The sequence below is a fragment of the Eublepharis macularius genome, chromosome 2 (assembly GCF_028583425.1).
Source record: "Eublepharis macularius isolate TG4126 chromosome 2, MPM_Emac_v1.0, whole genome shotgun sequence".
Taxonomy (NCBI): domain Eukaryota; kingdom Metazoa; phylum Chordata; class Lepidosauria; order Squamata; family Eublepharidae; genus Eublepharis; species Eublepharis macularius.
In genome coordinates, this window is record NC_072791.1 from 6,179,277 (window position 1) to 6,193,102 (window position 13,826).

The 13,826-nt window shown below is 46.1% G+C and overlaps 1 protein-coding gene across 6 annotated transcripts in view; it reads left to right on the top strand.

Annotated features, from left to right (window-relative positions):
- Window positions 1-13,826, top strand: part of FERMT2 (FERM domain containing kindlin 2) — a 145,239-nt gene that overhangs the window by 113,235 nt on the left and 18,178 nt on the right. For 3 of the 6 annotated variants that reach the window (XM_054970706.1, XM_054970705.1, XM_054970707.1), the window contains exons 5-10: window positions 1,887-1,919; window positions 2,518-2,743; window positions 2,841-2,943; window positions 7,491-7,598; window positions 10,121-10,255; window positions 13,763-13,812. In XM_054970706.1, coding sequence (XP_054826681.1) covers window positions 1,887-1,919; window positions 2,518-2,743; window positions 2,841-2,943; window positions 7,491-7,598; window positions 10,121-10,255; window positions 13,763-13,812 — 655 coding nt within the window. The remainder of the gene's footprint in view (window positions 1-1,886; window positions 1,920-2,517; window positions 2,744-2,840; window positions 2,944-7,490; window positions 7,599-10,120; window positions 10,256-13,762; window positions 13,813-13,826) is intronic. The other 3 variants (XM_054970708.1, XM_054970709.1, XM_054970710.1) reach the window with 1 other exon arrangement.

Sequence of the window (13,826 nt, forward strand, 5' to 3'; positions counted from 1 at the left end):
AAACAGAGTTTTTTTTTAAATTGAATAGTAATCAGTATAGCATAAACAATATAGCCTACAGAAGAAAATAAGTACTTAAACTTTTTGTGCTTCTTTGCATTGAAACTCTTCACAAGTAATACTGGCTTTTTAAACCCTGGTTTTTAAACCCTGGTCACTGGTTTTTAAACCCTCCTCAGCCAAATACTAAGCAAAGGCTGAGATAATGACCGGTGCAATCCTAAACAGAATTTCACTCTTCTAAGTCCACTGAAATCAGTGGGCTTAGAAGAATGTAACTCTCCTTGGCAATACACTGTTAACCTTCTTCGCCCCCTACTCCAGTCACAGTAAGCTTTTTGGAAGCTAGAAAGACACGCTTTTCCAAGAGACTGTTAAATCGCCAGTCCAGCAGGGATGTCTTTATCCTTCTCTGTCTAAAATGTCCACAAACCCATAACAGCTATAGCTAGTTGTGCTAAATTGCTGTAAAACCTGCAGGCTGTGGTGGCTTCTCTCTCGGGGGGGGGGGGGCAGGGGGAGCAGAACTACGAGGCAACTCCTGCCTGAAGCACAAGGGAAGAAGCAAAAACCAGTATGGAGTAAAGTTCCAAACCAGAAACACAGATCAGTACTAGTAGAGGAGCAAATCTATTACCATATGGCATTGTTTATGGAAATGCACTTGATGTTGACTGTATTACTCTCACACTGTGTAATCCGCCTTGAGTCTCAGTGAGAAAGATGGACTACCGTTCCTACTACTTTTTTAAAAAACCTTCTCCTCCTCCTGTCCTGTGATGTTTCTGCCCTTTTCTTCCTTAATTCCAAATGACTTTCTTGCTGTATTCTCCCTAACCGCTCAGTAAAAACCTGTTCCCACATTCCAGTGTTCTAGTCAGTGAGTGCAAAGGCACTGAGAGCCAAGCTACAAGTGACGCCTGACACAGGTTGGACACTTGTCCGCTTCCCTCAAGTTTTGATGGGAAATGTAGGTGTCCTGGTCTTGCAGCCTGGCTCTCCGACTGCTGTCCAATGGACTTTTCAACTGTCACTTGTCTCCAGATTAGATTCCTGCCACTCTTAATCTACTACACCAAACTGCCTCTCAGTTCATGCCTTGAGTCTCAGAGGGCCAAGCTACAAGTGACGAATGACACAGGCTGGACACTTGTCAGCTTCCCTCAAGTTTTGATGGGAAATGTAGGTGTCCTGGTCTTGCAGCTTGGCTCTCCGACTGCTGTCCAATGGACTTTTCAACTGTCACTTGTCCAGCATTCCGCCAAGCTGCCTACATTTCCCATCAAAACTTGAGGGAAGCTGACAAGTGTCCAACCTGTGTCATTCGTCACTTGTAGCTTGGCTCTGAAATGATTGCCAAGCGAGGGGAAAGATGAGATCCGGCTTAATGTCCTAACATCTCATGTACAGAACAAAGGCAGTGAAGGAGGCCGGGTTTCTGTGCCTTTTTTCTTGTCCGCTGAAGAACTCATTGGCTCCAGATGGCTATATCTATGTATATTCCCTGACGGAGTTAACTTTCCTGACTTGACAAAAGTGTAGAGGGTGCAAAGCTTTTTATTTCCCTGGGTGGTATGGGCACATACATTTAATTTTAATAAAATGTAAGAATAGTTTTGTTTAGGTTTATCGCCCCGTTGATGTATGATGCCCTGCAAATGCCACCAGTCCTGACGACAGGACTGATTAGTCATTCATTTGGGTTGTAACCCACTATAGGGCAGGCTGTTTCGCTGGGTACTTCAGAAAAATTAATATGTACAATGTGCCACGTAAAGGATTTGCACATACTATGTGCTGGATTTCATTCTTGATTATCTTCTCTCTTTTTTCACCCCTTTCTTTGGTTTCTTTCTTTGTCTCCACCTTTCTTTCCTCCTCTGTAGGCTCTGATGTTCTTTACATTGGCCCGGTGAAAGGTGAGCCTCATATGAACAGAACTTCTTGTCTCCTGTGACTTTCTGTGGCTGCTTTTCTTTCTCTCACTAATCCATGAAACTGAAAGTTCTTATGCAGCAAGATATACTCAGTTGCTTTCCCCCCCAACTAGAACCTGCAGTGATTTGGACACTGTAGAAACTGCTACCAAGGTATGGGAGCCAGGTTCTGAGACTTCTTTTCCGTTGGGTGAATATTTAGAATTATTATCCAGTGTCGTTAAAATGCACAAAGAGTTGATTTGGATATTACATCAGAAGTGTGGGCTGCAGGGCTTCAGGTAACTTGTGCTTGCGATTTCCCTGTTTCTGATGTAGTGTGTGGAATGATGTCTTGTGAATCTTCTTGTTGACGTGGAAATCCATGAGTTCCAGCGGTCATCTGGAAATGCAAGTCTTTTCTTAGTGCATGGAAAACAGGGAGTCAGATCTGAGGAATACGAGCGATGGCTCAGTTTGCCACTATGAAATTTTGCTCTTGTTTGTGTAGTGTTCCATAACAATGTTGAATTGTTGTAGGGCCCTCTAATAACCAAACATTGAACATTAATGCTATACATTTACTCTTCTAACCAATTAGGGAGCATTTACTCAAGCCCAGGACTTTATAGCAAAACCATGACACCAACTTACGATTCTCACGATGGAAGCCCTTTATCACCGACTTCTGCTTGGTTTGGAGACAGTGCTTTGTCAGAAGGGAATCCAGGTATTCTTGCTCTCAGCCAGCCAATCACCTCTCCAGAAATTCTGGCAAAAATGTATAAGCCTCAGTCGCTTCTGGATAAGGCCAAGATCAACCAAGGGTAGGTTTTAAAGCTGTTTTTTCGCAGTTTGTATTTTTTATTGTCCTAGAATGGCTAAGAGAGCAGCTACTTTACATGGTGTGTAAATAATTGGCAGGTGGCTGGACTCCTCAAGATCACTGATGGAGCAAGATGTGAAAGAGAATGAAGCCTTACTTCTCCGGTTCAAGTACTACAGCTTCTTTGATCTGAATCCTAAGGTATGCAGTTGCGCCTGCAAATTCCAGTGGGCAGGGCCGGTGCGTCAATGGAGGCAGGTCCAGCAATCGCCTCCAGCGCAGAGGCGCTGGAGGAGGTGCGGGTGCACGCGCCACGGAGCAACTGAGCGGGAGGGCTGGGAGGACACGCACGCCAAGCATTCCCCCTTATCTCCTTCCTGTCGCCTCACAAACTGGAAAGGAGTGGAGGAAAAGTGATAAGTTTGTTTGGGGGGTCTGGGGGTGGAGATGGGACGGAATAATGCCAGAAGAAATCAAAGGGGAAGGGAAAGAAGAAAGTGAGAAGGACCTAGAGAAACAGCTGAGCCTCAGGGTGTGTGCTTTGAATGAGCTGCTGAAGACTCAAATCCTTCTTCCAGGCACAAGCCTGCTGGAAGTGAGGGCCTCCAAAGACCATTCCGGGGTGGGCTGCTGCTGCTCACTCCCAGGATGCCCTTGTGTCGGGGGTGGGGAGGGGGGCTTGTGCCTGGAAGAAGGATTTGCGTCTTCAGCAGCTCATTCAAACTGCACACCCTGAGGTGCAGCTGCTTCTCCTTCCCGCTTTCTCCTTTCCCTTCCCCTTTGCTTTCTTCTGTCATTATTCCGTCCCATCCCTCCAAGAAAACTTGCGCGACCCTCGTCTCGTTTGGAACAGCTCTAAGTTGCCCCGTGCTGCTGCTGCCGCTGATAACACACAGCTGTGGGCCAGGCACGGCAGGTGGCCAGGGCGGTGTGGGGCAACTGAGCAGTCTGGGACTTGGTGTGCACGCATGTGCACGTGCGCACAGGGGCGGCAACAGCCCTGAAGCTGCCCCAGGCCTCAGGTGCCAGAAACTCTGGCACCGGCCCTGCCAGTGGGGTAGCCTTGTTAGTCTGTTGCAGCCATGCTGGTCTGTTACTTCAATAAATCTGTTAGTGTGCTAAACAGAAACAACAGGATTCATTTAAAGTGTGGTGGTTATGTGCACCAGTAAGGGCTGTTCAGCAGAAGTCTCCAAAGTGTTTTGCAGCCAGCAACAGAGCACCTCCTTGACTTCTCAGCACTTTTTTTTTGGCCAGGGAACTGAATCTGTCCTCCCTCTAAGTGTTGCCTCTTTGCATAGATTTATGGTGTGGCCTCATTTGGAATACCGTGTACAGTTCTGACTGTATCTGAAGAAGTGAGCTGTGACTCACGAAAGCTCATGCCCTAGCACAAATTTAGTTAGTCTTGTAGGTGCTACTGGACTGTTGCTCAGTTCTGACTGTTGTGACTTTAAAAGGACATTGTAGAGCTGGAGAGAGCGCAGAGAAGGGCAACCAAAATGACTAAGATATTGGAGCATCTTTCCTATGAGGAGAGGCTAGAGAGTCTGGGGCTTTTCAATTTAGAGAAAAGTTGAATAAAGGTGGACATAATGGAGGTTTATAGGAATATGTAAGAGGTAAAGTGGATAGAACTTTTTCTCCATCTCCCATAATACTAAAACTTGGGGATACCTTATGAAGTTGATTTATTTTTATTTATTTTTGTTATTTATAGTCTGCCTTTCTCAGGGAGACTCAAGGTGGATTACATAGCGTAAGTCAATATGGCTACAGCTGGAACATCCCATAAACAATGCATTAGGTTACAGCATCAAACAGTTCACAGTCCTTGTCCCTTTTCCAAAGTATCTCTCTGGACCATTTTGATTCAGGGCTCTCCTATCTAAAAAACTTTCCTGAATAATTCCGTTTGCATATGTTCATCTAAAGCACTTTGTCTGTAGTGATGAGAACAGGCAAAAATTTTGCAGCTAGCATCAATTTCACACTGTAAAATAAAACACTGGCACACCGGTTCAGGTGGATGGAAGCAAAATCTGTGCAAATCTGTAGCTAGATTAAGAATCATACATATAAACAGTTTCAAGTGGGTAGCTCTGTTGGTCTGCAGTAGATAAGCAAGGTTCAAGTCCAGTAGCGCTTTAAATACCAACAAAGTCATTCTAGGGTATAAGCTTTTGAGAGTCAAGGTCTGTATCTGATGAAGGGAGCTTGACTCTCAAAAGCTTACATCCTAGAGTTGGTCTTTAAGGTGCTACTCGATGTGAACCTTGCTCATGTGTAAATAGTGCTGCATGTGCGTAACACCCCATCGGAATTCAGTTGTTGGCCTGTAAATGGAATCCCTGCCTGATTCTTCCTACCAAACAGTTTCAAGAGTCCTTTTTAAAAAAATTAGTTTTATGTGCAGACCCAAGTATCTCAGTCTCCATTGCATTTTTATCTAATCCTTTCTCCAAGGATTTCAGCGCAGCACACACAAAATGTAAGAAGAGCCCTGTTGGATCAGACCAACGCCCATCTACTCCAGCATCCTGTTTCACACAATGGCCTAAGAGTTGCTCTGGAGGACTAACAAATAGGACATAGAGAAACTCAGAACTTCCACAAGGGGGCAATTAGGATTGTCTACCCCAGGAGGTGATTTGTAATAGATGCAGAATTGAACAAAAGTACTAATTCACTTAAAATTTGCTGCCTGTGGATGTTGTAGTGACTGTGAGCACAGATGGCTTTAAGTGGGGGATAGCCCTAATGACTAAAGAGAACCTCTATATTCAGAGGCAGCAAACTTCTGAATGCCAGTGCTAGATGCACTGTTAGGTAAATTTCAGGTGTTATCTGTGTTTTTTGTTCAGTAAGCATGAATTGGGAGCACCGAGCAAGATGCTATTCCACGTGCTTGAGTGGAATTAACATACTCGTGATACCCAAAACAGCTTTGGTTGAATACAAGCAGCTGTCCTCCTCCTGTTTATTTATAGCATTCATATTCCGCCTTTCACACTGAGACTCAAGGCAGATTACATAGTGTGAGTTTAGTACAACCAACATCAAGGACATTTCCATAAACAATGCCGTAGGGTAAGTAAATACAGGTTTACGAAGGCGTAGCATTAGCCAGAATCCAATACAGAGTTGAAGAAATGTTGAAACAGAGCATAAGCAATTCTAGGACTGGCATTAGACAACATAGAACTTTCCAGTATGCTTCTCCTCCTCCCCACCATCACCATTTGAAGAGGTATTTGGGAGCAGTTCTAATTAGGCAGGCACTCTTAATCAGAAAAAGACAACACTTAACAGAGCAAAGTTTAAGATTGGGAAGCAACTGTATTTGTTCAGCTAATTCTGTTTTGCAGCCGTTAGCACTGTTAGCCTTGTTCCTTTTTGTGGTGCTGGTGTCAGTATCATAGAACCAGTGCTAATTCCTGATCAGAGAACTGTAGGTTTATTATATACTATACTATAGATTTACCAGATAGATCTACTATAAGTTATAAATAGACATGGGCACGAACCAGGAAAAACCGAACCTCCTGCTTCGTTCAGTTTCACGGAACATGAACCACAAACTTTGCCGAACTTGAGCTCGTTTGCGAACCGGTTTGAGGGAGCCCAGAACTGGCCCCTTCAGGCTCAGAGAGCCCAAACTCACAGGGAGTTTTCAGCAGGCTCTCCTCCAGCCACCCTCCAAGCAAATAAAAGTGAGGCTTCCTGGGGCAGGGGAACCACAAACCCCCAGAATCCAAACCAGAAGAGAGGCCCTCCAAACAGCAGAGGAGAAAAAGAAAAGCAAATAAAACTCACTTAGTCGAGCAAGACCCCAGTTCTCCTCAAAGGCCTAAGACTAGGCTGGGGGGGCGGGGGAAGAGGAAAAAAGCACCCTTTCCCAAACACCTCCCCTGTCCCCAGTAAGAAAAGGCAAGAGAAAATAAAAGAGGATTTTCAGTCCCTTTTCCAGCAGCAAGAAGTGCAGGCCAAAGATTCCTCCCAACAGCAATAAATCCAAGTTCCAGCAAGCCCTCCTCTCTCTCAGGAGAAACTGAAACCACAAGGCACAGAGCTTTCCCTTTTTATGTAAAAAGTCCAGATTGAGCACTCTGGTTGGCAGAAAGACCTGCCTAACATGGTTTGGGAGGAAGAAATTGGTGTTGCCATGGCTGCTAAAGGCCCATCTCTTCAGTTGCCTTAGAGATTCTAAGCCTCTCCCCCCGCTTTTCCTGGCTGGATGGGCCAGAATAGGAGCTCTCTAGTTGGCAGGGGCAGCTGCCGATCAAGCCTGGAGGCCTCAGATTGGGGGCAACCAAAAGACTTCCACCGTTGCCTGGGCGATGGATTGCATGGCGGCAAAGTGTCTGGCTTCCCGAACCAGCAACGGAACGGTAGGAAAAAGTCGTTTGTTTAGTAAAAACACGGCCCTACGGAACGTGTGTTTCTTTGACTACGAACCAGCTGTTCCGTCCGGAATTTTGTTCTGAGGTTCGTTTTGTGCCCATCTCTAGTTATAAGTTACTTACTATAAGTTATCATTGGCCATGTGATTAGGGACAAGGTCATTGATTATTCTGGCAAGTGAACAAATTGGGCTATTCCAAATTAACAACAGTATTGGATTGGCAAGTAGAAAACAAAGGCTTTTTGTCCTTAATGGCTCATTTATCATGGCTTTCATTTGCAAATGGGCATAGACCTTCCTTAGGTGAGATGCCGTACACTTTGCTTTGATTATGTCCCCGCAGTATGATGCGATCCGAATCAACCAGCTCTACGAACAGTCAAAATGGGCTATTCTCTTGGAGGAAATAGAGTGCACAGAGGAGGAGATGATGATGTTTGCAGCATTGCAGGTAAGTGGAGAGATCCGGACTCGTTAAAAATCTCTCAAGCCGAAATAATTTTTGGCCCTCTTTTCATACAGAGTCCATAGAAAGTGTTGGGAGCTCTCGGCGTCTTACTCTCAGAGTGTTCAAAAGCCTTGCCCCGTAATTCCTCCGGGAGCTGGAACGTTTTGTTCTTACAAAACTTGGCTTGTTTCCTACCCGGCAGAGTTTGCTTGAACCTTTTTAGGTAATTTAAAATAGATTGCCTCTTACTATGCCTCATGCAAAGGAATTTGGATGATTTTTCACAAACATGTTTATATCCATCTTTAATTTTTGTTGGCCTTTTAAAAAAAATGACAAGTACATTAGGTTACTGAACCATGAGGTCCTGGCGCTGAGCCTGTTCAGCAGCTGGTGATAATCCCTGGGTTTTCGAGAGAGAATAAGAGAGAGAGATGTATTTCTTTTTGCACAACGTTATGTGCCATATCTACCACACAGATACAATGCTTAGAAACACCGACTGCTATCTCATAGAGTATTCTTTCTGATGTAGACTCAAGGTCTGTCAGTTGGCTTCATTCTTTAAAGATTTTTTTTTTACCCTAAATTCATTTTCTCACTTAAGGATGCAGCCTGCAGTGAATCTTCATTATATTAATAGCAGAGCCCCATTTCTAATTTGACTCTAGAACTGTTTGCAGAAATTACTTGATAGGCAGTTACACACTTTCTAGTATCAAAAACACACACTGAGCTGCCATCAGAAAAATAATTGTCCAGGAATAAGCGATAGGGAGAGAACACGAGGGGCCGCAGATGACATAAGGTTCCTTTTTCACATAATGTCCTTCCATAGTAACTAAGTTACAGCAGTGCTAGGCAATTTGAAGGAAATCCTAGCCTGCTTTCTTCCCCGGGAAAAATACACAGAAATGTTCAGTCAGCAGCATTTTTTTGGTGCTATATCTGCAACCATTTCCCCATAGGAAGTTTCCAAGCCAATCAGAACAGCCCATACGTTAGGGCTGCTGTTCAGGAAAAAGGGGTCTGGTCCCGTAAAATGTCATTCTGTAGATTTTCCTCACTGGCTGTTCTGACCTATGTGATGGTATGGTTCACTCACCACGGGAGCCGCCCATCATGGAATATAATTGGAGTCCTGGAGTTAAGAACCCAGAGCCCCATTTTATTGTGTTCTTGCTGTAGAGCTGAAATGGGAGGACTAGAAACGTGGGATGGTGCCGATCTGGACAATCCCAATCTTGCTTGAATTAATTTTGCAGTTATCCCCCAGTTATCCCTCGTGCCAACAAATTAGGACAGCTGCCGTCTTTCCCTGTAGCGGCCCACAGATAAAGCATCCGTTGGAGTATGTTGAGAAAGATCCCTTTCTTCTGAGCTGTTGGAAACATTGTAAGACAGACCTTCTATGCAGCGCTCTTAGTGAGGGTGCTTCATCTGAGAGGTTCAGGGGGATGGCTGAGTTGTTCTGTGGCAGAAGGCCAAGATTCAAGCCCAGTGGCCCCTTGAAGACCGACAAGATTTCTAGGAAGCTTTGACTTCCACAAGCTGGTGCATGGAAATCTTGTTGGTCTTTAAGATGCTCCTGGACTCGAATCTTGCTCACTTTGAGAGGACTCCCAAGTGAACTATTATAATGTTGCTTATTTTTAATATATTTTGATATACAGCATTTTAAATTATTCTGGATATCATAGAATCATAGAATCATAGAGTTGGAAGGGTCCATAGAGACCATCTAGTCCAACCCCCTGCCCAGTGCAGGATCAGCCTAAAGCATCTCTGACAAGTATTCATCCAGCCTCTTCTTGAAAACTGCCAGTGAAGGGGAGCTCACCACCTCCCTAGGCAGCTGATTCCACTTTTGAACTACTCTGACCGTGAAAAAGTTTTTCCTAATATCCAGCCGGTACCTTTGTGCATGTAGTTTTAGCCCATTGCTGGTTTTAAGTATATCATTAGAAGCCACCTTGGATCCATTGTAGGAGAGCGATGGGGTATAGATAAAAGAAAGAAAACAGGAAAATTTACATGTCTGTGCCATGTTTGTATCTTCTGGTGGTAAAATACGTTAATGGGCAGATATGGCAGCAGGGATGTGCCCTCCCACGTGGCCTCCAGGCTTTCTCACAGAAGAGTTTCAGAACCTTATGGCCATGCCAACATAAACAGATGCACTGCAAGTGGCAAGGAGAGAAGGGACGTGCTTGGTGGGCAGAAGGAGTGGAAACTTGGCAGTCTTTTCCGCTCACAACCTAAGCATCACCCGTATCTAGATCTGTTGTTAGGCCTGGATGACACTTGGAAGAAAATCTCCTTTCCCTACAGATATTCTCCAGGTGTGGTTCATGCCACATATAAAGAGGGGAGGAGAGAGAGTTTTGAGAGTCAGTAATGGCCTTAGGGTTTGAGTATGCATGTTCTTCTGTTTGCTAAAGTACGGTTTCTGCCACAGCAGTCTTTGTTTGGCTTTCTCCTCTGTCTGTTGAGTGATTCCTGGCTTTTTCCTACTTGCGTTTCAGTACCACATCAATAAGCTATCAATCATGTCCTCCGAAAATCACTTGAACAACAGTGACAAAGAGGTGGATGAAGTCGATGCTGCCCTTTCCGACCTGGAAATAACTCTGGAAGGTGGGAAGACATCGACCATTCTGGTAAGAGCTGGCAAGGACTTAGTCCCGCCCTAAGTAGAGCATTCCTCTGCTAAAACTTCAGGGCCAGTCGTCTTTAGGCAAGCATTTACAGAGGGGGCAAGTAGGGTGAGTAGTTAAGACCTGTTCATCTTGTAGCTAAACATTGAGTTGTTGAGTATCCAGGCCAGAGGCAGCAGCTTTATTGGACTAGGTGGAACCTTCTTGGCCTGTTTTGTCACTTGATCCTCACTGAATTGTTAGCACTACCCTCAGGCCTTCTACAGTGGGAGTGCGGAAGGTCATGAGAGAGTAGTCCCAACAGTTCTCCCCACCGGTGATACAGGAAGCATGGCACCCGGCTATAGTCCCACGGCTAGAGCTCCAGGTTTTGCATTCTTCCCTTTAAAAGGAGGACGTTCTGGTTAACTTGTGTCTGATGAAGAGAGCTTTGACTCTCGAAAGCTTACACCCTGAAGATCTTGTTGGTCTCTAAGGTACCCCTGGACTAAAATCCTGTTATTCTTGTTAAAGCATTGAGCTGATATTTGCAGGCCTTCTTTTTCCCCTTTCCCTTCCAGGCCTTTAGTGTAATGTCACATTAAATCTGAGCTGCAGTTCCTTCTGTGGAAACATGAATGAAACAAACGGGAGCTGTGCTGCAGTCACCAGTTTATGCACAACTCTGTTCATTTTGAGGAGGGCTTGAGCAGGAGATTGTCCCGATCGAGGATTATGTATGTCCCAATAAATGCAGTGCGCCAAACTTGGAGTTGACATCTCAAGAGCATGCATCTCCGCTTCTAGGCTTCCTCTCAGAATTGTTACCAAGGGATTCCAAAACTTGGGGTTGGGAGGAAGTGGAGGTGGGGTTAGTCTAGGGTGCAGTCCTCTCACTCTCGTGTTGGGTGGACAGCACGAGACCACCTCCTTCCAATGCATAGCTCACGGTCGGCCGGCCCAACAAAGCTAGCCTGACGTGGGGCAAGAAAACACATTTCCTGGGACACAGGGCAGGGGCAGGGTAGGGAAAGATTGACAGGTCTCCACCCCCGCCCGCCCAGAATCTCACAAGGGGTGCAATTCTTGTGAGAGGCTGAGATGGTGAGGGGCTGTGGCTCAGTGGCAGAGCAGCCGCTTTGCATGCAGAAGGTCCCCAGTTCCATCCCCAGCATCTCCCAATTAAAGGGATCATAGGGTGATAGTAAAGACCTCTTTCCTGAGATCCCGGATTGCTGCTGCCAGACGGAGGAGACAAGACTGATCTTGATCGACCGAGAGTCTGGTTCACTAAAAGGCAGCTTCATGTGTTCGCGGGTTTCTGTTTGGTTTTAAGATGCATGCCTTTAATCCGTCAGCCGCCTTGGTGGTCCTAATGCGGGCAAAAGGGCAGGGTATAAATTTTGTAAATAAATAAATGTGTGTGTTCATGGGGGCCTCTGTGAAGAAGCCTCGGGAGCTGGCTGAGGAGGAACTACCCAGGGCCTCTCCTCAAGCCAGGGAGAGGACTGGAAGAGAGGGGAAGGTCCCAGGGTCACAGAACACCCCCTCCCCTATCTCTTTTGCAGTCAGGAAGAGCCGGAAGGCTCAGCCAAAAGGGCTCCTGCTCTACCCGTCCGCTACGAGCCCTGCCCCTCCCACATTTCAGACGCTGAGAAACCTGCCTCTGGAAAGGCATACATATTTGGACAGATGGAGAAAGAAAACTCTCCGCTGGCCAAGCAAGGCAAGGCTCTGATTGCAACCTGGTGGAATTCTTTTGTCTGAAACTGGAGAGCTGTTTGAATCTGTATCCATTCAGTTCTAAAATTTCAAGGAATGCCCTCAGCAGCAGCAGCAAGGGCCTGTCGACATGGGCTTCTGATTGCTCAGCAGCTGTGAAGAAGAAAAAAAGAACGGGCAGCATCTGTTGCCAGAGGAGTGGGCTGGAGCTCAGCTGCAACCCCTGAAGCACCGTTCGCCACCGTTAAAGCCAGATCTGCTATTTTAGGCACTGTACAGAGAAATGAGCAAGTGCAAACACTAACACGGGGGTGGGCTGATTTCATTTCCTTAGAACTTGTTCTTGAATCCTCGCGGTCCATTGATGATGAGCTGCATTTATAACGCAAGAGTGCTTAACCAAGGTCTTCATAATTAAACAGCCGGTCTGTGCCAAGTGACGTTGACGTCGCAGACAGGTTCTTGAGCAGAATTGCTTTGCAGGACATTATCAAGGCCAACCAGTCATCATTCTTAGCACGAAGTCTGAAGCCAGCAGTAACTGGGGTGTTCAGCTATCTTCTACTCATTCTGCCGTAAGGCATGTGGTCAAACCAAAAGAGGCTATCAAAGATGCTCACCCACCCAAACTTGCCAAAAAACACAAATGAGCACTGATGCAGTGAACTAAATTCTTCACACAATGTTCACAAAAATAATTTAGTGAATTTGAAAGTAATATACAAGAGTGAATACAACATGTGAAATTCTAAAACATCGTAATCACTATAATATCATCACAATCAATCACACACAGCAAGGTGTTACAACACCGAGTAGCATGTGTATCCTCAGAAAAGGGAAGAATCCCAAGAGTTCTCTTATGAGCTGTCTTCAGTCAGTACAGTGAGGATTCCCGCTGAAACCGCGGGGGCAGATGAAAAGTCCCTCCGGACAAAGTGGAAAGGAGCTGGAAGACTGGGAGGAGAATGGAATGTGCAGGTGGAGAACAGCAACCGGGAGCCCCCGAGGGGGACCTCCCCGCCCGACAAGCCTCCGGGTATCTCAAGCTTGTTTCATGGCATGTTTCATGGCATGTGGTGCCAGTCCGAAGCTTCCATACCTGAGGAGCTTAGAATCATGGAATCAGAGGGCTGGAAGGGACCTCTAGGGTCATCTAGTCCAGCCCCCTGCAAAATGCAGGAAATTCACAAATACCTCCCCCCGCCCACACACACACAGAGTGACCCAGAAGATGGCAGAACTCCATCAGGATCCCTAGCCAAACTGGCCTGGAGAAAATTGCTACCTGACCCCATGGTAGCGATCGGCCTTACCCTGGGCATGTAAGAAGGGGCCATGAGAACTAAGCACTGAGGTAACCCCGTTCAGGAGCTTGTGGTATTCCTGAATGGGACCAGGAAGGAAGAGTTCCCTGGAATCTATAAAACGTTGCGGGGAGGTGACAGCCCAGTGCTAAAGCATACCATTGAACACCTTGCCAGCGCAGCTCAAGTGGGACCTGCTTGAAAGAATCAGAATGACAGACGATTTGAATAAATGAAATACGTACCCTTGTTTATTAAACTGCTTGTGCCACCCCTTTCCTCTTGATTTCTCTTCATTTTCTGCCCAGCGTTCTCTTGCCTGTGGCCCCTCGGAGGCCTCGTTGCTGTCATTTCCATGAGGCCGTTTTCTCCTTGAGCAGGGGCGTCGCTGTTTCAATAAGCTGAATCACTGTCCCCGAAGCACCCCTCCCCAGCCCACGCTTCCGAGCGCTGAGTCTCGATTCTGGCTCACGGGTTGTAACAGCTGTTCTCTCGTTCCCAGGGCGACATCACTTCGATCCCTGAGCTTGCCGACTACATTAAAGTGTTCAAGTAAGTGCTGTCTG